This window comes from Pezoporus occidentalis, unplaced genomic scaffold (assembly GCF_034315485.1).
Source record: "Pezoporus occidentalis ecotype Australia unplaced genomic scaffold, CSIRO_AGI_Poc_V1 ctg83, whole genome shotgun sequence".
NCBI lineage: Eukaryota > Metazoa > Chordata > Aves > Psittaciformes > Psittacidae > Pezoporus > Pezoporus occidentalis.
The window spans coordinates 1830192-1855712 of record NW_026916192.1 but is presented as its reverse complement, the minus strand read 5'-3'; the positions used below and the strand labels follow the sequence as shown (position 1 = coordinate 1855712).

Here is a 25521-nt window from a genome sequence, read left to right as displayed (position 1 = left end):
TGGCTTTTGTTTGTTTGTTTCGGGAGGGGGTTATGTGTGTGTGTGTTTTTTTGTTGGGTTTTTTAAGTGGTGTCTTTTGGGGTTGACGGCTGCTAAAGAAAAAGCCACAAACAAAAGTAACAAGTTAGAATCCTAAACAGAAATCACTGCAAAGGTATAACCCAGATTAAGCAGAAACAGGAGCTTTCCCAGGTACATTTACACCCTGATGTGCCACATGCCAGGGATCCATTTCCTCTGCCAGGGGCATTATTTATTTGACAGCTTGATAACTTAAGGTGAAGAGTGTCCCATGCAGTGCCACAGCCAGTGTCATCCTGGGGTGATGCTGCTGGCTGCTGTGGTTCACCACCTGCAATCAAATAACTTGAGTGTACTTAAGGGATTCGGGAAGATTTCAGCTTGCTTTGTCACGGAGCAGCAAGTTGACCTTCAGGATTCCCTTGTGATAAATGGTGTTTTAACCTTCCGGTTCTTGGAACAACATGACTGTAAGACAATGGCCTTTATCTCATTTAAGGTATTAAATTCTGTAGTAAATGTCTTAACTTAGTGTTAGAAAAGAGTGATATAGATATGTGTAAGATAATAGGCAGTTTACAAAGAACTCGGGAGTTGTGTGTGTTGTTTTTCATTTCAAGTCACTGAAATGGTTTTGAGTGGAGCTGACTCATGATGTTTGACTACTTCAGGCTGAAATGCTGGAACCAATATCATGTGATGGATATGAACCATCTTCAAATGAAGGAGATCTATTGAAATACTTGGCGCAAGCATTTTGCAGTCATCTTGATTATTGGAAATGTTTGTACACATTTTTAATGCAGAATTTCAAATGTGTGTGCAATTTGCTCTGTTTGGTTCATAAGCTGAGAAACAAATATGTTTTAATGGAAAAAACTTTTAATGTATTTGCTCTGTAGATGAATTTGTTTGGGAATAGATCTTGCCTTGATGTTTATACTTTCTGTTTCTGAAGATCTGGTTTCTCTTATTCCTGAGGGAGGAAAGGAATTATTCACTCATTTCCTTTCATTTTTTTTTTTTTTTTTTGAATTTAAGATTGCAGCAAGGAGATTGTTTAACTGCACTCAATTTATTCTCAGTACAAATTATTGTCTTTCATCCTGTGTATGACAGTTACAGCTTACTGCTTTGGAGTTACCCAAACCTGGTAGCAAAAACAGCTAGGCAAAGGTTTGCAGGTGTAACCCTTGCTGCAGTGCTGTTCTCTTCACACTACATGTGCCAGCCACGTTTGTGCGCACGGTGGCTTGACCTGCATGTGCACCTCCTTTGATGAGGTTGCACTAATTAGGGACAGGGCTCTGTGAGCTGTGGGGAAGTACAGCATGCCACAAGGAGATCCTGGTTTGAGCAGAAGTCCTGCGTTGCTGTTGGATGGGCTTCTTCAGAGCAGAGCCAGCTGGAATGTGGTACTGTGGTTCACAGTTAATCTTATAAACAGGGCATAAAATTAAAAATGAAGCCAGGCAGAGTTTCCACACTGAAACGTTTCCAAGCTGTGATTGTACAACTCACATTTGAAAAACTGCATTGTAACTGCAGCTACACAGGGAAGGCTACTGAAGGTCTACAGGCTCCATCTTCAAGACCAACCCTAGCTCCTCCTGTTAGAAGAAATGCATCACTTTGACTCAGGGTTTAATTATGGAGTGATGCAGGTTTGGTGTGAATGTGTTCAAGTCACACATAGTTTCCTTGAGATCTTGCCATGGAGCAAGCCTCTTGGAAGGTGTGTAGATAAGATAAAAAAAAAGAGCTTTTCTTCTGTGTGTCCATGTCCTTGTTTTGGGGCAGTACTTGCTGGAGGGTTGTTTGGGAAGTGTTCTGCATTCAAGAAAAGGTTTGGAACATGGTGATTACTTAGTCCTATTTTGGATGAAGCTTTGCTTCATTCAGGAATTCTCATCATTCTTACCTGGAGCAAGTGTGTTTGCCCCAGACTCTGTGTGAGAAGGAAGCCTTTCTCTTTAAATGAAAAGAGACTGGGATCACTGAATATTGCAGGTTTTGCTTTGGGTACCCAAAGCTGGAAGTTGTTTAGTCAGTGCTGAGGTCCCCAAAATATGGGCTGTACTGAGCGCCCCTTTGTAAATTCATCCCTTCACCTTCCTTTGCTGCAGCTTCAGAGCCATAAAAGCATAACTGCACTTCTTTACCTCCCAAGGGTGTTGAGGGAATGAGTGTTTCTCAATGCTACTGAGCAGTACTGTGAGGAGTGAACATTAGGGTGACCACTGGGAGTGGGATACCTGGCACCATGCAGGAGGGAGCCTGTAGAAAGCTAAACCACAAACTGTTGGGAGAAAGGATGAAGGTGAAACTCCTGCCAAATGAGATGAGGAGGACCAGAGAGTCCCCATGACTTGGCAGGGACTGAGGTTAATACTTGCTGAATAGAGCTGGAAATTGGACGTGGTAACTTACTTCCCCTAGCATCACTCAGGGAAGCACTTTTTTTAAAGGAGGATTTAGATAAAATTGCTTATTAGTAAAGTGAGGATTATCCAGGATTTTAAAGTTTGTTCTTATCTCTAGTGTTATTCAAGTGTGCAAACTCGAGGATGTTTCAGTCCATCATGGATCTTCTGCTGTAAAAAGCCACAGACAGCCTTACTGGACTGAAACCTGTCTCTGGCTTGAGGGCTTTTACAGCTGTGGAAGATTCATGATAGACCAGGAAAAAAAAGGGTGACAGAATTTGTAAAGAAACGTGTAAAATTGTAAGCCAGAGTATTTTTCTTTTCTTTTCTTTTCTTTTCTTTTCTTTTCTTTTCTTTTCTTTTCTTTTCTTTTCTTTTCTTTTCTTTTCTTTTCTTTTCTTTTCTTTTCTTTTCTTTTCTTCTTTTTTCTCTTCTCTTCTCTTCTCTTCTCTTCTCTTCTCTTCTCTTCTCTTCTCTTTCTCTCAGCATCAAATGGACTATTGCAATTTCAAAGTGCATGATTAAAATAGGCTTTTTTATAATTTGAACATTTTCATCTCCCTTGAAGTGTCTTTTCCCCACACCCTCTTTTGCCATCATCTGTCACTGTGTGTACTTGACATCAAAAAGACCTGCACTGAAAAGTCTTGGTGCTGCTGCTGCTGTTTTGCCTTGCAGTTGCTTGGAGCTTTGCCCCACACTGAAATAAAGGTTGAGATGAAGGGGAGGGGCCCTTGTTTCCCTCCTGAGTAACTTTATAGCTGCTTGTATCATGTGGCAGCACTTCAGAGGTGTGAGTCCATCAGGCAGTTTCTGGTGCCCATCTGTAGAGGTGTTGGACTTGGATGTGGCTAGAAGTCACCTGTGATGGAACTTAAAATGGAACTTAAAATGGGGTCCATTAAATGGCGCAGAAGTCTTTGCTATTGGGTTTATGGGCCAATGCTGCATTTGTGTTGTGCCCCTAGCAAATTCAGCTGGTGATCCCTTTCTGCCTACAAATTTGGCTGCATGAATAATCCATTTTCCAAGTAAATCCAAAAGCAGAAATATGTATCTGTTTGGATTGATATGCTTTGAAAGGTTATTTTTCTACTACTCCATCTCTCTTTCTCCTCATTTGAAATCATAGAATCTTAGAATGGTTTGGATTGGAAGGGACCATCCAGTTCCAACCCTTGGCACCACCCCTACAAGACAAGGGGAGAGGGACAAAAATGAAGCTTCCTCAGACAAACCTTCTATCTGCCCTGGTGCAGGATAGTGCATTTCAGGCAGTTATGGGAGAAGCTGTGAAACATTAAACTCAAGAGGCAGAGCTATGGAAGCACGTTGTGCTGAAATGATCTCTTTATCCTCACCTGCGAGCCGAATTCAAGCTATGCAAGCTGCCACCTCACCTTCTTCCTGTAAGACATGAGCTCAACTCTCTCATGTCCTTGAAGATCATCCTGATTTCCACATCAGTGAAGATTTGGGAGGAGGAGATGGTGCTCGCAGCTCCTCCTGCTGCCGCTGTTCTGCTTAGATCAAATAATCACATACTTGCTGGAGAGGCTCTGGCGCCTGGGTGTGCCAGCTGCCGGGTGTGTTTCATTCGGGCACACATCTCGGTGGGTTGAGCACCTCATCCTGGAGCTGTTCCACTCTACCCTGAATACTGAGCTGTGAATTCAGCCGTGTTTAAGGGGCAGAGTTCCCATTTGCTCAAATGTTTTCACTTGTACCACTGACATATTCGGGCTCACATCCCCTGTCTGGTGGGAGAGTGCAGGAGTTAACAGTTCTCTCTAAAATGATGTGATGTGCAGAGTGATGCTATTTTAGCCTTGGCAGCAAAGCAAGCTGAAAAGTTAGGAAAGGTAATCCTAGGAAAAGGAAAAAAGGGAGTGTGGTCTAAGGCTGTAGCTCTTACTGCTACAGCTGCTGTCGCAGTAAAAGCTGTTATTGCTGCTCACTGCCCGTCTTTCTCCTAGGGGAAGAGCGTGTTGTATGACTGTCCTTTAATGCATCCTCCTTGTAGAAAACCTCTTTCTCACTCCCACCCGCTTACCTCACACTTCTGCTTCTTGTCTCTCCCTCTTTCCTTAAGAACAACATAGTTGGTGGCAAAACCATTGCTGTCTTGGCTGTGTTGTTAGTGCCCTTCCACACATGGGTAATTTCTGCTTCATTCTATTCCATTTTTGAGTAGGCATCTTGCAGGGTAGGAAAGAAATCTCCATTTTTCAAGGTAGAAAAATAAGGGTGAATTTCTTTCTTTCATATGGCATAACCCAACAAGTGAATATTACACTGCCGCTGTCAGCTGTTCAGATAGCTCTGCTCCATACATGACACTTTTAAAAGGAGAATTTTATAGAAGGATGATTTGAATTCTCTTTCTGTGCTTCCAAAAGACAGAGCAAGCTTGAATTTTTGCTTTTTTCAAAACCTCAGCATAGACTTAGATTGATTTAAATCCAGTCTGTTTCACATAAAAAATACACAAAGGAGTGGAGGCTGTTGGTTTTCTGTTTGTTTGGTGGTGGTTTTAATTTTTGGTTTATTTTGTGTTTCGGCATTATCATCCTGTTTCTACTTCCAGCTGGTAATGCTGATTTAATTTTTTTGTTAGGAGAAGCTTATATTTCATATTACATGCAAGTGTATTTGCACTGTGCTAATGTAATGTCTCTCTGTGGATTAGAAACATTATTTAGATTGTTATTCAAGGAAAGGGTAGGTAGCGGGAATGAACATCCTGTCGTCTCTTATGGCTGAATGAGCCGTGCATCCCCAAAGAAAACTACAGCAGGAATAAAGATAAAAGTATAAGCTGAATAGGAGATAAAATACAGTAAAAAATGGAGAAGAAAGGGACTAGGCTGCTGATGTCAGAGTGACAAAACTTAGGCTCAGCAAAGGTGAGAAATGAGTTTATGGCTTTGTGAACATAATCTAGGTCTCTAGAGGCAACTACATGGGATTGAGATTAGTTTTTTTATTATTATTACTACTTCTACTACTTGTACTACTATTAAATCTTGCATTTTACTCTCAAATTCATTTCCTTTCCCATGTGTTTATTCATTAAGGAAGAGTATCTGTAAAATGCCGTGTTCTCTGAAGATGAGCTCCAGAATTTTATTATATTAATGAAGCTCCTATGTGACCTCTGTATTTAGTTCTTTGTGGTGCACCTTCCTGTGTCCTGGAAACTGATCAGGATCTTGAAATAGTAATATTGTTCCACTTGCTTCAAATCTGAATTCTTCAGCTCTCTGCAGCGGTAATGACGTTACATGCTCATGTGCCTAAATTTGACAGTGTAAGGCTACAATTCCGCAAAGCTTAAGCTTATACTTAACTTTAATCATGTACTTGGCCCCACTTCTATGCAGCTAAGCGTTTTGATGTGTGCTTTTGTCCCATTAATACTGATGAGGTTTAGGCATATGCGTCAAAATACTTTTAATGCATGGAAATTCAGCTATCAGTGAAATAGTGATTTAAGGAAAAAGCAGTGCCTTTAAGGCAAAAGAGGACACAAACAAGTAGAAAACCCCATTGGTCCTTATATACTTATCATTGCAAAGATTGAAATTAATTCCTCTGTCTTTCTACTTTTAATTGGTATTTAGATGCTTTATAAATTGGGAGCCTGTTGTAATTTAGCAGGGGAAGTGCTGACCATCAGCAGGCACTTGGATTATGAGCAGATGTTACCGTGCTGATAGGAGAGTTTTCCTTTTAGTCTGGCTTTTTAGCACTGAAAATTAGGGTCCCCTCTCGAGGCAGGACTAGCCAACAAAATGCAAGTGCTACCAGGTGAAGGTCACCAGCACATACAGCAGTGTCCAGCAGCATAACTTCGCTGAGCATTCAAAATCTGAAACAATAAATAAAGTGTTCTCTTGGCAAGGGTGGTCCCATGTCTTTTGCATTCCTAGGAGGTAGCAGTTGCTATGGCAACTCCTCATTTACTTGCTTTTTTCCCTCCCCCCCCCCCCCCCCCCCCCCCCCCCCAATAATTATATTAAGCAGCATGTAAAGGCTGCTAGCTGGTGCAGGGCTGTGCTGCTGTCCTGGAGCTGCAGTAAACTCTGTACCCTTCGTTCTGAAAACACTTCCCTTCCTGTGTTTGTGTGCTGTCCTCTCATCACTATGAACTGGCTGGTCATGTAGTCCAAAGCACTACTGAACTGTACAGTGATCCTGTGTATGTGACTGTGTTTATGTAGCCCTTCCCAGAGGCAGCCACAGCACATGCTTGTTTCTTTTGTGTGCTTGGTCCAAGAGTAAGAGCATTGCTGTTGGAGGTGTTCTTGGAGAGGGACCTTCTATACCCCTGCTAGCTGCTCGCTGTCTGCGGGGCTGGTGAATCTTGCACAGCCCTGCTGGGAATTGGTGCTGGGAGGAGAATCTGAGGTTCTAATAGGAATCTGAGAAAGGTGGAGCTGAGCTGGAAAATCTGTAAGCTGAGCATACATTTCTACATCACCAGATTTGTTAAGGCTATGCCTCAGCATTGTAGCTTAGTGTGTGCTCCCTCTAGGGACTTCCCATTTGAATACATTAAAGAAAACAAGGCAAACCAGCCAGCATCCCCTGCTCCTGCTTTGGTCCAGAAAGTAAACCTTCTGACTTAAGTATGTTGCATTTGCTCAGCAGCATGTCTCAGCACTGCTTGTGAATGCTGGACTGTAAGTAGAAGTGTAGGTCTATGAGAGAAGAGCATGTCTTTGACTGCAACTTCTAGGAGACTCCATGTCATGGAGCTGACATCTTTTCAGCGTATCATTTACATGATACATTTACATTTGATGATCATTTACATTGGTCTGTCTGTTTGGATTTTTTTCAAGTATGGCCATACCCTAGATTTTACAGTGCAAGTGACGTGCAGTGTACTGCAGCCAGGGCTCTCCGTCACATCCCCCATTCATAAACTGAGGCTGGTCCCATTCCTGGGCTCCTGCCTCTGTGCTCAGGGGGAAGAGGTTCAGGCAAGAACCTCCCAGTGCTGGAGCCCATGGAAGGAGTCTCTTCTCCATAAGATGCCATTAGTGAATCGTCCAACAGGACCCAAACTCCTTCCCAGTTTTGGGGGTGGACTGGTGGCAGGGGCTTTACTTCTCATTTGGAAGGTGTTTGCTCTTGGTAAATATTCTACAAGTTGATATAATCTGAGCTGTACAGTTGGTTCTCCCTTATCTATGGGTGCAAGTACCCATTACCACTGTATGATGGGTGTGAAATAATTTTATATATTCTCCGTTTCACGGCCAAGTCAGCAACCTTAATTGCTTTGGCAGTGTTCCAATAGCACTGGAATTGAATGGCATCAGTGTTATCACACTGACTTCCAGTTGCATGTAGCTGTAGTCAGACAAACAGGATATTCACTTTAAAGCTTTTTACTCATCTCTTGAAAGCCATTTTGTCACTGTGCATCAGCTGCCATGAGTAATTTCTCTTTCAAAAAGAAAGTATAAGTGGGAGTGTACAAAGGGGGATTTGACCGTTTTACTTGCACCAAATATCTTCCTAATTGTGTATACCCAAATACCTTTATAGTTTAAAAAGTTGTAGTTTCAGACTGAAAGCCTGTCAAGGGAGATAAAAAAAAGGGCTTGTGAATTTTTACCTGCTCATCAGAGTCTGACAATTATTAGAGAGCTATTTATAATCTGCTTGGGGTTTTATTTAGTATCAAGTTGACTGATATAAAAATGGGTATTTCTGATTGTAAAGTTTCTCGCAGCAAGTTTTAACAGGCAAAGATGATGCTAATTTCATCAGTGTCAGGTTCTTTCGTTACTTTCACAGCCATGATACGTTACCCTTATGACAGTGGAAACACAGCACTATTCTCTTTAATTTTAGTGATAAAAATAAATTGTAAAACATTTGATTTGTTGTTGGTAAGAAAAACAGCTCGGATATTTTAGTGAATGGCCTACTTACAGCTAAATGGCAGAATAATGCTAGGCTGAAATAATTTCTTAAACACTGTGTCATTACAAGTAATCTTGGAAGTGTAAATTGGCTTTTTGTAATGTTTATTTCAGCTGAACTACAGAAATGGTACTTCCTTTTACCCTAATCCTGCTACATTAGAGGCACAAACATAAACTCATTTGTCGTAGCATGCAGTGCGAATTTTTTACAACTGCTTGAATTATGCTAAGCGATCCCGTGCAGTCTGAGGAGCACCAGCAGAGGTTTTGACCTTGCTTCTTTTTGCAATCAGCGAAGTTAAAATTAAAATATCAAGAGAAATAATTTCTGTGGCAAAACTGTAGAAGTTAATAGAGTTGAATCTACTTTTGCATTCATGTTCCTGTAGAGTCAGTTCTAGCCGCGTTGTATTTCTGAAGCACATAAAAAAAAAAGGAATCCACTTCTTTTTTGATATCTTTGATGTAACAGATAAAACAGAAAAGCTTTAAATTGAATTTCTTATTATTTAATTTGCATTTAATGCAGCAGATACTGTATGTTAATCAAATTGAAGATTATTATTAAAAATATTTGTAAAGGATGAATTCTGTTTGCAACAGTTGTTGCTAGATGTATTTAGAAGTGCTGTATAGTACAAGCAAGGGGACAAATTCTGTGCTAGTTTCTCCCCCAGCCAGTTTACTTTGACTTAATAGCAGCATGGTTGAATTTTCTTGGTTGACATTGTTTCACAGTTTCTTTTAAATGAAATGGATGGGTTGCTTACAGGCGGATACTTCTCAAAACGGGCATGGGCATGAGCAGTTTCTCTAGGCAATGAAAGTGCTTCTTTCTCTGTAGTCATTATATGGGGAATTTAGGTGCACCGAGTTGGTGCCTGTCTGCCTGACCCACATGTGGGGATCTTCAGGGCTGCAAATCACTGAGCAGTGCGATCAGCCCACGGTGGAACTCGCCCCTTCAAATACTTCCATATGTGGGATGATCTGTTTGTTTTTACAGTGTTAGTTCTCCTGATGAAACACAGGGAATGGCTATTTAATACTCTTCTCCATCCCATAGTCTAGTGTGTGACCAGATGCAAAACACATGCAGTGTTGTCAGACTTGAGGAGTAAAGGAGAATAAATTTTAGATTATAGATAACAATCTCTCTTTTATGCCATTGAGGTAAAATAATACTGGGCTAAAACGTGCCAAGCTGCCAATGATATTTGCAACAGAATATTCAAAGGAAAAGGTTTTAAGAAGGTAATCTGATAATATGTATTTTTAAGGATATATGCAGAAAAGGAAATTGTACTTGTCACCATTTGGATCAATACTTTCAAAAAATCATAATAAATGCTACTTATTGCTACTTAGTAGAGCATAATTAGTATTAAGTAAACCAATATTAAAATGTATGCTATGCTTTAAACTGTTTGGCTGTATTAGCATTTAAATACCCTATTGTGTATTTGCTATTTCTTCCCTTCTTATAAAACTGTATTCTCCAGAGTTCAAAATGATTAATTTCCTTTAGAATACGTACAGTGCAAGGATTTAACAATTCCTTGTATTTAATAATTGCCTGGTAGCCAGGCTTATTATTTCGCATAAGCACTTGGGTACAGAGTCATCCAATATTAGGTCAATCATGCTAATAGCAGGATCTGCATAGCACTTCCCTTCTCCTGGCCCGTGGCTGCGGAGCGCCTGGCTGGGGAGGATGAGAACAACTTCCACTGCACAAGCATGGTATGAATTCATTTCACATGTCATCCTTCATTTTCTGCCTACGAGAACAATTGACAGCTGGATCAGGGGCTTGACATGTCTTCAGAGAGTTTCGCCCTCCTTGGCATTTGCAGACAATTGTACAGCTCTGTCGGACAAACAAAACCTTTTCCTTTTTTTTTCTTTTCCCTAGCAAACTGACTTCCCCTTCTCTTGCTCTTGCTTACAAGCAGCTATTCTCTCCCGTGCACAAGGGGCATCAACCACCAACATTCATTTTTACCCAGACTCCAGCTTTAGCCCTTGCAGTGTGATGAAGGGGTGTCCTGGATTCAGCTTAGACCATGACAAGGGGGTTCCCTCCACCATGATAATTAATCAAAGGATTTATGGAAAGTCCTGTATAACTCTTGGAAATTATATTCCCTCTTTGTTTCCCCCTCATGTAATCTAACCTTTTTTTCCCTCCTGCAACTGTGAATAAGTTATTAAATACGTGGCAGCTGAGCTGGTAGAGTGTTTTACATCCTACTTGCAGGGCTAGCTGTGAATATGATAAGTGTGCTTGTCTGAAAGATGGAGCTAAAAAGGAAAATCCTCCAAAAAAAAGGTGATGAGGCAACTTTTCTTTTAGCAGAGGGTGTTGAGAAAACCTGGTAATAAAAATGAACGTTGAGTTTGGTGGCTCGAGGGCAGTATATTGTAGCTACAGGCTGTTTTAGCAAGCAGCTTTGTCATCTCCGTATCGTTTTCCCTGAGGTGAAAATAGAGTGATTGGAGCTGCCCTAGCTGCTGAGACCTGGCACCTCTTGGTACCACACAGGGCTGAGTGTCCTCTCTGACTGCCTCAGAGTAGGGGCTGCCTTTATCCATGTTGTAGCTCTGTGCAATGAGAAAGGGCCTTTAAACTCATTTTACAGGAAGGAAACTGTGGCCTTGTTGTGGTTTCAGCTGGGATAGATTTAATTGTCTTTTTAGTAGCTGGTACAGTGCTGTGTTTTGGGTTTAGGATGAGGATAATGATGATGCAAAGATGTTTTAGTTGTTGCTGAGCAGTGCTTGCACAGAGTCAAGGACTCTCTACTCCTCACACCACGCACCAGCAAGGAGGCTGGGGGTGCACAAGGAGCTGAGAGGGGATACAGCTGGAACAGCAGACCCCAACTGACCCAAGGGATATTCCAGCCCATATGGCAGCATGCTGAACAAAAAGCATGGGGAGAATTGGCCAAGGGGTGACCCACTGCTTGGGGACTTGCTGAACATCAGTCAGTGAGTGGTGAGCAATTGCATTGTGCATCACTTGCTTTGTATATCCTTCTATCATTATTACTATTACTTTCCATTCCTTTTCCATTTTATTAAACTCTCTTCTGTCAACTGATTCTCTTCCCTGTCCCACTGAGGCGGAATGGCTGGGTGGTGTTCACTGCCTGCCAGGTTAAACCGTAATGGGCCTGTTAAGGGATCAACATGGAAAGCCTGAAATATCCCAGACTGGTTTGTGTTGGAAGGGACCTTAAAGCTCATCCAGTTCCAATGCCTGCCACAGGCAGGGACCCATTCCACTAGAGCAGGATGCTCCAAGCCCCTGTGTCCAGCCTGGCCTTGAACACTGCCAGGATGGGGCAGCCACAGCTTCTCTGGGCACCCTGTGCCAGCGCCTCAGTACCTTTACAGAGAATATGGCTCCATTGTCACAGTTCTTGCACCACAAGGCCAGCTTAGTGCATCTTCTATAACTCAGCTCGTCAGCGGGAGAAAAAATCCCATGTAGGTTCTGTTGTAAAAGCTTCCTCGCACTCATGTCCTTTATGGAAGTTCTCCTCGGTTGCCCCTCTCCTCAAGGTCCCTTCTGAGGTGGCAGTATCCGCTGTCAACACTGACCTCAAGGTTCCTGCCTTGGCCGTGGCTCCGTTACTGCTGTGAGGCAGGAGTGGGAAAGGGGTCCTTTGGCTTGGAATAGAGGCAGACGTATCAGTGGAGGCGTGCAGGGCTGTTCTGGCAGGAGGCAGAGGGTCAGCTGTGCCCCTTCCCAAATGGCTGCTGAAGAGTGGGAGCCAGGCCTGCCATCTGAGCTAAAACACTGTGGTCTTGTGTTGACAAACCTGCCAGTGGACATGGAGAAGAAATTAACCGTTAACAGCCTCTGTTTGCTATGTAGGCTTTGCTCTGGTTAAAGTTTGAAGAGGGAAATATTTCCTCATCCCTGCTGTTTCTAGGGGCAGGAAGAGAGTTGTTTCCCCACCTAAATAAAAGTGTGAGTCAGCTTTTTAGCTAAACACAATTAGTAATATATTTTAGGAACAGTTTTAGAGCTCAGCATTTTTAAAAAGACACTAAAATCCATCTTTTCTTTGATCCAGATGCAAGAGCACTTAAAAAGACAATTAGGGATGGGATTTTAGAAGAAGACATGAGCTTAATAAAGCCACAAATTAATGAAGGTATCCAATCAAGCAATTTTTAAAAGGATAGCAGGTGTGAGTTAGGGTGCTTCTGCTTCATGATGCCACAGGTCAGCCTCTTCTTGTGCACTGGGCAATTCATTTGTGCCCTTGAATTCTTCACCTCTTCTGAGGTGAGAGGCAGAAGACACCGCAAGGGAAATCACTGCTCCCCTTCTCAGAGGTTTTTTTCTTTGACCTGTTGTCTCCACAGGCCTCCAGGCATAAGTGATTTTATATTAATGTTCCCCTGAACGACTGAATAATGAAGTTGTGAGTCTGCACCTTTTAAGGCGATATCATTCCTGTGCAGTTGTCTGGAAAACAGGACTTCTGCCTCACCCACATGGGATTGTCAGGGACCACTCAGACCTGTGGTATCCTGAAGATGCTGCCCAGAAGGGACATCAGAGTCAGGGTCTCAAAACACCCTGGTAAACAGCGACGTTATTGAGGGCTGTAAATGAGTGTGAAAATGTTTTGCTCCTGTTTCCTGAGAGGTTTTTCTTCCTCACCTGCAACCTGAACAAACCTCCTGCCCTGCTACAGGGTATTTGCTGTTGTTATGGATTTGAGACTCCCTGCTCCGATAAGCCTCTGAGTTTCACGTTCTGGACTGAACGTGTAGCTAAAAGCCACCCATGGCCTTGCAGTACTGTTTTGTTTTTCATAAATGTAGGATTTCTAGCCCCTGTCAGTCTGTGCTGCTCAGAGATGGATAGCCTTGAGCAAGACTGCTGTTTGCTCTGGGTGTAGTATTGATAGGTGCTTAAAGAAGCACTGTGCATCCTTCTTTATCAAGAGGATTGCATCTCTGATAAGGAAAGGAACAATAGGAGTTGGATTGATATTTGATTTGAATGAGAGGGATTTCTTAGATCCCTCAGTCTAGGGAGGAGATGAGAGATAAGCCTTACAGAAGAATTGCATATGGTTTCTGAAATACCCAACAAAACTTTACTCTCCCTGTAGGCTCCTCAGCCCTATATCTTGTGTGGATAAAATTGCCATCAAATCTGTCTGCACTCTTTCTGCTTTCAGAAAACATGTCACCAAGGTGAAGATTTAAATCAGGCTTTTAAATTCTAGTGGTAGTGGTAAAAATACATTTCACTACAGCACATTAATTGGTGAATTACAATTAATTTCCTGTAGAAGCACGTATTATGTTCTCAATAATACCACATGACACGCCGTAATCAGTATTGTTACGGTGAATTCTGAATTAATTATTAATGTCTTGCTGCTTATTTTAATGCCTCTGCTTGGGTCATTTGCATCTCTGGAAGGAAACCAATGTTACATTCCATGCCATTGTGCATTTACTTTTGCTGTGATCACAACTGTTAGCTGAGGTTTGTTTAAGTAGGGTCCGACATTGTCCTTTATGGAAGAACAGGTTTTCTGCAGCCCATGGTCCTTCATACCCTATTGAGCATGCCAGTGGGTGCCTACTTGTGGCAAAGGACTCTTCTAAACGTAGTGAGACCACCAGAATACTGTGTGCTTCCCTGGGTTCACCACTGACCTGGGGTTTATGTGAGTTGTTGGGTGTGATGGGGAAGGGTGGTGACCCCTTTTGACTGTGTGCAGTATACAGTGCCCTTATTGAACTGTTCATAAAACAGGTTTACTTGTGCTTGCAATGAACAGTAAGGGGAGGAGAGCAAAATGGCCAGAAAACACAAAGAAAGCTAGAAGTAGGTGCGTAGTGGCTTTGGTAATCCACCCTGATTTACAGCAGCTGAAGATCATACCCAGTCTCTTATAGGCAGTGGATAAAGATGGAGGCAAGAAATTATTATCATCTATCAGAAATACTCACTGTTTTTGTGGTTTAATGGGACATGTGCATGTTTTCTGTGTATCAAGTAGTTGATATGAGGGTTACTTACCTGTCTTTCCTTGAAATGTTTTCATTCAAATTGGGTTCCTCTTCCTCTCCACCTTATTTACCCTAACAAGTGAAATACTGACGAAGCATTCCGTATTATAGCATAAAGTTGTTTTTCACTCCCCTTTTTCTTATGTATTTTCTGCGCAGGGTCTTTTGATTAAATACAAGAAGCGAGAGAAAGCTTAACAAATGCAGTGGCTTCCTTCAAAGTGACCTGGATTGTGGGAGCCTTTAAAGTGGAAAATATACAGAGTATTCACTCAAGTATATAACAACTTAGGAAATATTTTAAAGACCATAAGGCTTGGTACCATATAAATAAAAATATTGGGGGGTCATGTTCACCCAGCAAGCTGATACTTGTAGTAATGAATAAATACAAATATGAAGTTGGGGCGGTGGAGTGGTTAAATGTTAAGATTTGTGTGTGGTTTATAAATGGAGCTGGCTTTTTGAAGCAAGAGGAGGTCATACTGTTATTAGTTTAATAGCAAGCAAGGTACAAGGTTTATTCAAGAACGTTATGTCCAAATGAGTCTTGAGGAATACTAAATCAGGCTGAGCTCTGATAAGCTAACTTTAAATGTGAGAAGTTTAATTATGTGTGATATGGCTTGGATTCTAACTGTTAGAACAACATAGCATTTGAATAAGGAAAGAAAATATATGCCTTATAAAACAACAGATAGGATCATTTCATAAATTAGCCATTGATTTTATGACATACACACTATAAACTTATGATGTTAATCATTGTTAAGCATAATGAATAAAAGGCAGTGGTCTCTAGCACATGCTTAGGGAGCACTAGAAGTCTGATTCTTCCCTGATAAACGCTTTCTGTGATCAATGAAAGACCATGTGCGCTTTCTTCAAATATTTTGTATTGATGATGATCCTTTGTAATAAACCACTGTAAAATCCCAGTATCTGATTTCATTTGTTACTACTAATTCTGGTAGTTTCTCAAAGATATTTTGAAGGTAGTAAATGGATAAAAGTATAAATAGATAAAATATATATTGGATATAAATATGTATTGGACTATTAAGGACACATTAATACAAAAAGCAGAAAATACCCTGTTTATAAGTAACCAAAAATCTATTTTGATATCAAGATAGAAATCCATCTTTGTGCCAGAAGTCTCAAACTAGCAATAGCTTTTGTATTTTGCTGCTGCTGCAGCAACCCAGTTTATTGATGCAGAATCAGGTGCAACTCCTGCACAGAGTTAGTCCCCAGTGTTCTTCAACTCAGGGTCTAGAGACTCAAAGTTCTCATTACCTTTCTGACCTTTGGTAGCAACATCAGCATATGAGGCAAACCCAGTATATTTTAATTATGTATGCTTCAGCATGACAGTGTTCTCTTCTGTGTTCTGACATGACATGAAGCAGTGCCATGTTGTGTGACATGGTCATGAACTGTTAAACCTGAGCAGGATCTCAAATTATAGGCAGGAATTAGTATGAGGATTTTTATAAATCTTTAAAGCATATCTGTATATATGTGAAAATAGGAATATAATGTTGATCCAGAATACATTGATGTTTCAAAAGGAATATACCTCAGCCTTCATAGTTTACCTCCTTGATAGGAGTTTCAGCCACAACAGCTAGTTTGGGCTTGAGGTGAATTCATATTCACATATTTTAAGGGGAAAACCAACCAAGCAATCCAGACCAAGCTTCCAAACCCAGCCATTTCCAGCCAATTTCTGTCTTTTCCCACTCTCAGGTGAGCTACAGAGAAGTGTTGACATTTGAATCCCCACCTCCTGATTAGCAGGCTTTGCTCTCCAGCCCATCTTCCGACCAGGAAGAGATGTCTGTGGCGAGGCCATATTCCAGGAGAAAGGCTTGTTCTGATGCAAAGGCCGATGTGCCAGGCTCCATGAGAGACAGGGAATGCTGTGGAACCACTGAACTCTGAACCTTTCAGCTTGGGCTTGCAGGAGGTGACACCGCTATAGCTATTAATCCCTGGCTTTAAGATTACTGCTTGCAATAGGGAAACCAGTTCCATGCTCTCAACAGATGGCAAATGTTTTCATCTACTTTTTTTGCTAAGTAGGTTTTATCTGTAACAGGTTTTTTTATATTATTTCTACCAAGTTTTCTTGGATGCAAATACTGTGTTTTTATTTCGCTGTGGTTCTCACTTGGCTATAAAATTCATCTTAAATAATGTGGGTTATGCTTGTTTTAATTTTCCACTATAATTTTAACACTGGCAGCTTAAAGTATATTTATGATGCAATCCAGTGTTGGAAAATGAGCTGTAATATACATTATACTCAGTTTCCTACAATGTAAAAGTATCTTTGCAGTTATATACTAAGCAATAACTGTCCTTAGGGGCTAAAAAAGCACAAGCAGTTTACTTTGCTTCTTAAAGTTAATCATCACAATTTAAATGTAAACTTAAAAAGCATTAACTGCTGCAATAAAATGTAAGGAGTATTTTGTGGTTTAAAACCACGAAAGATAATACAAAACATTTTATTGCAAAGGGAACTTTGTATTACCTTTTGGAGAAATACTCTGTAATAATTGATGACCACGTTCTTGTGTTGGCCACTTATAAAGTGGCAGAATATAGGATTAGATGCAGTGAGCTGCACCATTCTGTCTGAGTAGCTAGCCTAGGAGGAAACTGCTGAATTCCTAGTTCTCATCCAAGTGACTTGTTACTTTTTGTGCTCTTTGTCCTATGTCTTATCTCCAATCTATTGAGAACACAAATTTCACTGTTATGGTTTGGTTGTTGTGGTTTTTTTTCATTTATTTATGTAAGCTTAATTTGAAAGTAGAAAGGAAAGAGCATAAATACGAAACAGAACAGAGATTTCACTTACCTTCGTGCTTCCAACCAATGTATGAATTTCTAGAGCCGCTAGTAGAAATCAGCTGGCCAAATGCCCATACAGCACTTACAGTGTTGGGCAGCCTCCTCTGACTTGTTTCCTGCATGATTCATGGCTCTTTCCTTGGTATAAATAATTTGAATTCTCCTTCTTTCCAAGAGAGGTTGTGTCTTCAGAATGGACTCAATCTTTAAGTGAGGAAATACCAGTATTAAGATAAGTGGCCTTTAGATGGGGACCAGTAAATTGTGTGTCACAAAATACTTTATTCTGGGAAAGTTCTGCACAGATCAACTCTGACAAGAGTAAAATAGGATCTGCAGGTTGGCTAAAATACATTTAAAATAGTGTATGAGACAAGGAAGGAAATAATCTTTCTCATTAAATAATCCCAGCAAGTAGGATGGCATTGTTAGTGTGGTGAAAGGGATATTTCCCATTATTAAGTATATTCGTATGACATGAAATGTCTGAGGCTAAAAGCAATTTATATGTAACTTATGGAATAATTGATATTGATTTGGAATGAAGAATGCTATAATCTTGTTTTTGAAAGATTGATACAACTTGCAATTATATGAAAACTTGATTCTATCACACCTTCCCTGCAGCAACAGACTATAAAGATTGATTATACATTAAAAACAATATTTGGGTGGAAAAAATACATCACACAGGTTTTCAACTATCTCTTCTCTAGCTGTTTTTGCTTTCTCCTTCTTGATGTGCAAGCAAGAATGTTTCCAAGAGGGGCCACAAGCATACTTAGACTCTGGTAGCGTAATAATACCTAACACTTAGATAGCAGTTTACACAATTGCAGCACTATACAACTGAATGAATTCATTTTCAAAACACCTTCGAAAGAAGGACTCTTTTGAATATTGCATATGAAAAGGGGATTAATGAACAATTGTATTTGTAACTTATTTTCCATTTTCCAGGAATACTTGTTCAAACAGGTTCCTGCTTACAAGGTGGCTCATGAATAAGAGAAACGTTTGTAAACACTCAAGCAAAATACACTGTATGCTCAAGCGTTTGCATCAGTAGAATTTGATTGCTTTGAAATCTCTCCCAGAGATTATGGAACAAAAGCAAATCCTACTTCAAAAGGTTACCAACACATAGTTCGAGGTATAAATGGTCTATACTCAAAGTATTAATTCTGGCAAGTAGCATATATTGGCAGCTTTGGCTGGTGTTTGGTAGTGCGTGGACATATCTACTTTATATGCTGTAGCTTGTGCTTTATAATTTCCGCTGTTGTTCACTGCACTAAAAAAACCTGCCCCCAACACACAGATAATGCTGTGATTTTGCTTGAAAAACTTACCTTCAGAATATGAAAGAGAAACAAGTAACAGCTGTTTTCATTTCTGCAGCAAACTAGAGGTAACAGTTCTAGGAGAGGCGTCCTTTGTATCTTGCTGTTTTGTGGGTTCTTGTTCAGCAGCCTGACGGTGGAACTGAGCCATCATCGGTGCTGCTTGCCGTGCTGGTGCTGCATAAAGCAGCAAGAAAATGCAGCACAGTAACGTTCTGGAAAGCTGCAGAGTCTGGTAGGAGTAGCTGTTGTCCACTCTGTGTGCAGTAAGTGGTGGTGGTTGTTTCAGGAAGTTTTCTGGATGTGTAGACAAGCACTGTTTGAGGCTTCTCCTGCGAACAAAAGTCCCTGCTTAGGGCTGTCTGTTAGAAGAAACAAAGAAAAATGATTCCTTTAATGTTCTGCAAACTTCAAGAAAGAAGCACAGCACTACTCCAATTAGCACACCATATAAGGCTTTCATCTCTCTCCATTTCAGTGCACATACTTTCTTTTACTACCTCAATGTATTTGTCCATGAAGGATTTTGATTTATCTTTTGGAGTTCTTTTCAATCGCTTCCAAATTTTCCATACATCTGGCACTTGGTAGGAGTTCCTGTGCAATAGCTGTGAGTAGACCTAAAGTCTGAAATCCATCCAGCCATCTCCCATGCTTGATCCATTAATTATAGGAAAAGTCATCATTAGGGGCTCATGTGTTAAACAGTTCATTTGAATGTGTGTAGTAGACTTGCTTCTTGTGCAGTGCTTGCATACATATTTATTTGTGGGGAAACCTGCACAGAAATGTGGCGGCTTTACTCCACAGCAATCTTCTGGCTGGAGCTGGATTTTTGGTTATTTGTTGTTGTTGCTGTGGTAGTGCAAGTTTCTGGGTAATTATTGGATAAAACATGACATTAGCTATTGCCATGGAATGTGACAGCTGCTTTGGGACACCTATACCAACAGTGGGTGGAAACAGACTTGGTATGCAGGAGGCATTGCCCATGTGTTGAGGAGGATGAGGGTTATTTAATAACTGACGCAAAAAGAAGTCAAACCCAAAGTAAATATGGAAGGTTTCCAGTATCTCCAAGATTGCAAGGAAGAATAAATTTGTTAGAAAGCCTAAACTGAGAATGTGCTCAGGAACTGTGCTTTTCTCAAGGCTTCAAACCACGTGTGTGCTTCTCCTGCTATTGCAACTTGTCTATTAAATCTCATCGATACCTTTCCAAAGAAATCCTGCTGACCAGTTGTTGTAATTGTACTGTAACAATTACTTGAAGCTAAAGTACCAAATACTTAAAGACACTTTGAGTCCTAAGTGTAGTTAAGAAGCTGTTCGTCAGCAAATGCTCTATTTTCCTAGTTTAGGACTCAAAGCAATGAGTTTTATCATGGCCAATATATTCTGGTAATATCGTAGGGTATAATATTAAACTATAGTTTGTCTATGATGTATAATATTTTTTTTCTAGTTTTCTGAACATTCCTGAATTTTGTTCCTTAGTGGAGGTGATGAAGGGTATCCATGCTGAAGTGATTAAGTGGGCCAGGTTTAGAACCTGAGCCTCAGAGATCTATTAGCCACACAGAAACAATGCTGTAATCAGAGGAGCAATTCTGCCATCATGGTAATTGCAAACAGATTTCAAGATGCAACCACAAAATAGTTCTCAAGGCAGGTTAGATGGTTTTTATTGTTTTTTTCAAATGTGCTTCTGTCACGTGAGGATACATTCCTGATTTGCTTTTTTAGAATTCTCGCTCTTTCATGTTTCATTGTGTTAAATTCCTGAAGAGTTTTGTCTTTTAAATTCAAACAATGTATTGGCTTGAAAATAAATACCTGAGTGTCAAAATAATCAATGAAATAATATTGAAGAATAATAGGAATATGGCAAACATTACTATAAACAGGAAACAGTGAAACCTTGATCATTCCAATTCTGCATCTGTAAATTCACGGTGAGGCTGTATGTACATTAACACTTACGTGCATGTAAGTGTTTGCAGGGTTGAGATCTGACAATACTGTCGCAAAAGTGCATAATTAAATGCATACAGGAATTAAAACACATGAGAAAGTAGACTAAAGTGGAATTGAGTAAACAAGACTTAAAAGTGTTCCCAAACTAATGCTATTGTATAATGCTTTATTGAAAACTGTTAGGAACCTATTTTTGTATATGTAATACTGTATCTAAGCAACACATACCCAGTCTTTATAGGATATTGTAATCAGAGGGAATAAGATTGTCTTATTTGAAATTCTGAAATAGCTTGATACATTATCCTTTCTTTTTCAACTCCCTGAAACAAGGTGACTGCAAACAGTTCCTTGTTATTACGGCGTAGGTGGTTTTGAAGACATTTAAGACAGGAGTTGAGACCATAGTTCTCATTCTGAGACTTTCCAGATCACCTTCAGCAACTTACTTCCATCTACTTTTTAGTTCTTCTTTTCCTCTGCTGTACAGACCCAGGGTTGGAAGGCATGGCTTCCAATGGTTTGTTTATATGGTATGTGCTGTATGCATGGCTCTAGTCCTTGGAGTACTTCTTGCTGTATTGTACTAGTATAAAAAAAAGTGTTTGAAATTACTGTTGTACTGGAATAAATCTTAGCTTTGTTCCTTCATCGCATTTACTAGCAAAAAGTGGGTTTGGCCTTGGCCTAGGATAGAAGCGTTTCCTTCTATGGCAGCAAAACCCTACTGAAATTGGGAAAACCTCAGTTCAAAAGCAATACAGACACATTGCTTAGAAAGACTTGGTCCTCATGTTTTAGTAAAAATATGCACTATTCAGAGAGTTCAGACCTACAGGGATCATGTCTTGTTTGTGTGCATGTAAACTCCGTGATCGTTGGGTCAGTGCAAAAACTCACCTTCAAACCACATCAGGAGAAAGAAAAAAAGCACCATGCACAGCAGTAGCCCCAATACCCTGCTCCTGAAATGCCTGTGTTTCTACAAACCCGCCAGCTTTTTGACAGTTTCATCTTGCCATTCTCTTTTGTTTCTTTTTTGTAGTTGTTGTTGGAACAGCAATAAACCTATGGAAAGTGATGGCTGTTGTTGTGCTGCTCTGAGGTTTGAAAAATGTGAGTTGGCTTAAACGCAGTTGTGGGGACTCCGTTCTTGCAGTGCTGGGATGGTCTGGGTTTTAGTAATTCTCTTCCAACCACCTCTGTGTGCCCTCCATTTTCTTCACAAGTCTATACTGAGTGACCCAAAGCCGAAAGTGGTATTGTAGCACCAGTCAGTGAATTCTCAGGGACATAAATTTTATATCAGGCAAGCTCTGGGTACGCTGTAGAGAGGTCTGAACGTGTACAGTAACATTCTGTAGCGAGTCACCTGTCTACAGTGGTCAGCAAACTGCTGTCCCAGGAGTGACTGTAAGGCAGCCTTTGGATGAGTTTGTTTGGCAGCCTGCTGACCTCAGGCTCCAGTACTCATCTCTGATCAGTAACCATCTGCTCAATGCAACCCAAACGCCTAAGCACTTTTCTAACTGTCAGGGATGACCTGGAGAAACTCATGGGGGAAATAAAACTAGCAGCCACTGATTGGAATACTGATAGCAATCATTTAGTGTGGTGCTGCAGGAAACCAAATTATGCCTGCACTCCCTGCCTCACTGCCCAGCAATATTGTCAATTTGAAGTTAAATCTTCTTGATCAATCTGGGCTCAATTTTGCCACCTTTTATTGTCTTGAATTGTGCTTCCTAATAGGAATAGTCTCATGTAATCCCGTGGAATGCATCACTCTATCAGAAAGTGAAGTTAAAGGATGTGATGCTTTACAAGCAGTTTGTGTATTTTCCTTACTTGGACTAGGCTCTGTTCTGTGTTTTTATGCATGTCTGGAGTCATTCTTCAGAGTGAAAGGTATTGTGGTAGTTTCACTGTGGTACAAACATGCAAAGAAGTTGGGTCATTGGAAATCTTTGTATATGGAGGAGAGATTTGGTTTGACTTGTCGAACTCTTCAGTTTGCCGTGGAGGCAAAGCACAGAGTTACTCATCTTCAGGTAGGAAACACTTTTTGGTTGTGGCGTGCTTAAACCTGTAGAAGTCAAACACCTATGATAGGAATCCTTTGTCAGTCAGCATCAGCTAGTCTATAAAATTTCCTCAACACCTGTTCAGTCATTGCCATATTAAATCTGAGGTACCACTAATGCCTGCATGTCAAAAGAAAGATCTGTATCTTAGATGCCCTAATTGAGTTTTAAATGTTATTTTATTACCTAGGTCACAGGACACAGAGAGAAATAAAGTTGTTTGTGAAAACTCAGAGCCAAATACTGCAGTCCTCTCTTGGTGTTTGCTCTGGGAAAACTGGCTGGCTCCTGCTGCGTTTGAAGTCAGCAACAAAGTGTTTGGCCTCATGTGGAAAGGGTTGGTGATAATCTCTTGACACCCATAATGCAGTATCATGGTGATGCCAGCCCACCATGGAGCCAACACATCATGGTTTTCTGTACCTATAGGTAGAGATAGGTCTTCCTGACCCTCTTTCTGATGCCCTGTGTGGGTTGGTCTGCCAGTGCTCTGCACTGTCTGCAGAAGTCAGGTAGCATATGTGACAGGTTTAATAAGATATTAAAAGGCTTAAAAAGAAAAGCAATATGACAGATTTGCATGCAGGAGCTTCTTTTGCTTGGAGTGCCATATCTGGAACTTTCCTCCCAGTGGGCAAAGGCTGTGCAGGAATAGACTTTAATACTGGTGATGTGAAAGATACTGAAGTGTATTCCTAGGCTGAATGTGTTGGCAAGTAGTGATCGAGAGCTCTGTAGCCTATCTTGAATCAAAGCACTCTATTTCTTACAGATGAGTCCTGCGTAGGAGTGCGTTTCTGTCCATGTTCAGTTTTTGGAAAATTCAAATGGATTCGTCATGCTAAAAAGGTCACAGGAAGGAATTGACATGCTGGAAAGAAGGTTTAAAAATAAAATTTATAGATATAAAGGAATTTCTTTTCTGGCTCCTTAATTTAGGCATGGATCTTTGACATGAAGTTGGCTTATGGGTTTATAGAGATTGACTTATAACCATGCCATTTTACTGTGTCATCTTATTTTCTTGTTGTATTGATGCACTGATTACTGATCACATGGGGAATAGTTTCTCTTTCCTGCTAAAGAGTCTCCTTGCAACTTGAGCAATCACTCGTACCTTGACATTTATTCCAAGATGCACTTAATGCCTATTTTTGTACATATATGTGGGTCCTCTTTAGTCTGACTAGTCCTATTAATACTGAAAAGGGCATGAACACCTTGTTCAAATGGACTGTCTCGGGAGTAAAGCTGAAGGATGGACTGTTTTTTTCTGGATATTTGGTGATGACTAAAAATTTACTGTAAATTGCTTGGCAAGTGAATGTGTGAGAAGGTGCATTAGACAGAATCAAAGTGGTGAGGAGAGATGCAGTGAGCAGAAGCAGGGAGACTTCTGTGAGGGAGGTCCGGCACTGAGCTCAATTCTAAAGGGAGTATGTGATGGGATTAGCAACAACTGAATTGGACCTGGCAGGTGTTTTCATGCAGGACCGCTCAGTTTCTCCATTCTGGTGCTGTCTGGTGGCCCCACTCCGTGATTCAGCTCCTAAGTGGGACTGACCAAGCCAGCTCCCTTAGCAAGTCTCAGGTAACCTGAGCTGTGGCTGTGCTCAGATCCTGCCTGGGCTCGTGGCCAGGGGTGTTTGGATGTTAGTCGGCAGTGCTTCAAAAGGGCAGATGGAGCACAGCTCTCATGCCTTTGTGTTTCCGTTGCCGCTTGTAGCACAGTCAGAGCATGGTGTACCTGGCTCCAGTTTCCCACGTGCAGAGGGGCAGTCCACTCATATCTCGTTGGGGCTTTGCCTGGAGACACGACCTGGCTCTGCTCCCAGATCTGTCTGGCTTTCTCTGGTGTGCATCAGCCAAGGACTTGGCAGAGGGTGATGCCAAGTCAGCACCCTTACTGCTGGGGTTGGAAGATGCTGACCCGCATATTGTGTTGCAGCAGTGCCTTCCTCCCTGCCCTGCTCTGAGGTCGCTGTGCCTGGCTTGAGTTCCACAGTGCTTGGACTTGACACTGGGCAGTGAGTCTCTGCAGCCACAAACTGAGCAGCTGGAACTTAATCACTCCAGCTATCCTTGATTAAGCCTCTGAATAGCCCTATCCGCTAGCCAAGTTACTGTTAGCCCAGTCCTACAGATGGTGAAACTGAGACACAAGGAGGTTAAGTAACTTGCCCAAGGCTGTGCAGTGAGTGGTGACAGATCTAGGATTGGAGCCTGTGAGTTCTTGGCTCGCAGTGGCTCCCGCGGTTTGCTGGACCATGCTGCCCAGCAGCTCGCTCTGGTCATGCATGCTGCTTGCATCAGAGCTCTCCCAGCCAGAAAATCTTGTCTCCCATCTCCAGGGGAAAGTCTGTCATCCTCTCAGCACAATCACATCATTGAAGGTTTGGTTGGTTTTGGCTTCTTTTTCATTTATTGATTTTGTTTTAACTGTTAACATCAGCTCCTCAGATGATTCCCCCGATCCTCCCAGGGTCACCTAGCTGATCATACTTTATAATCTATGCATTACCTGAAGAGTCAATGGGTGTGGAATATCTGTCATTGTTCATACAGTGTTTGAAAGCCTGCTCTGCATCATGCCCTTAATGTGAAATCACAGGCCAGCAGAAGAGCAGCTCTTTTTATATACTTTATGCTTGTATAAGATATATACATAAGCTCAGTAAACAGGTGCTTTGCAAATGGTGCGTGGTGCATCAGTATCATCATAGGAGATACTGACACAAATATTGGTCTTACACAAGAAGCTGCTATTTTTCAAAGATACTTTGTGCTGAAAAGGTCACCTCTTCCTGTT

The 25521-nt window shown here is 41.1% G+C and overlaps 1 protein-coding gene across 2 annotated transcripts in view; it reads left to right on the top strand.

The window, feature by feature from the left end:
• Positions 1–25521, top strand: part of LOC134156213 (cadherin-4) — a 459282-nt gene that overhangs the window by 145142 nt on the left and 288619 nt on the right. Inside the window, exon 3 of one of the 2 annotated variants that reach the window (XM_062604083.1) lies at positions 21674–21744. The exons of the other annotated variant lie outside the window; for it this stretch is intronic. Within the exon in view, the coding sequence (XP_062460067.1) occupies positions 21674–21744 (71 nt within the window). The remainder of the gene's footprint in view (positions 1–21673; positions 21745–25521) is intronic. 2 annotated transcript variants of the gene reach the window in all.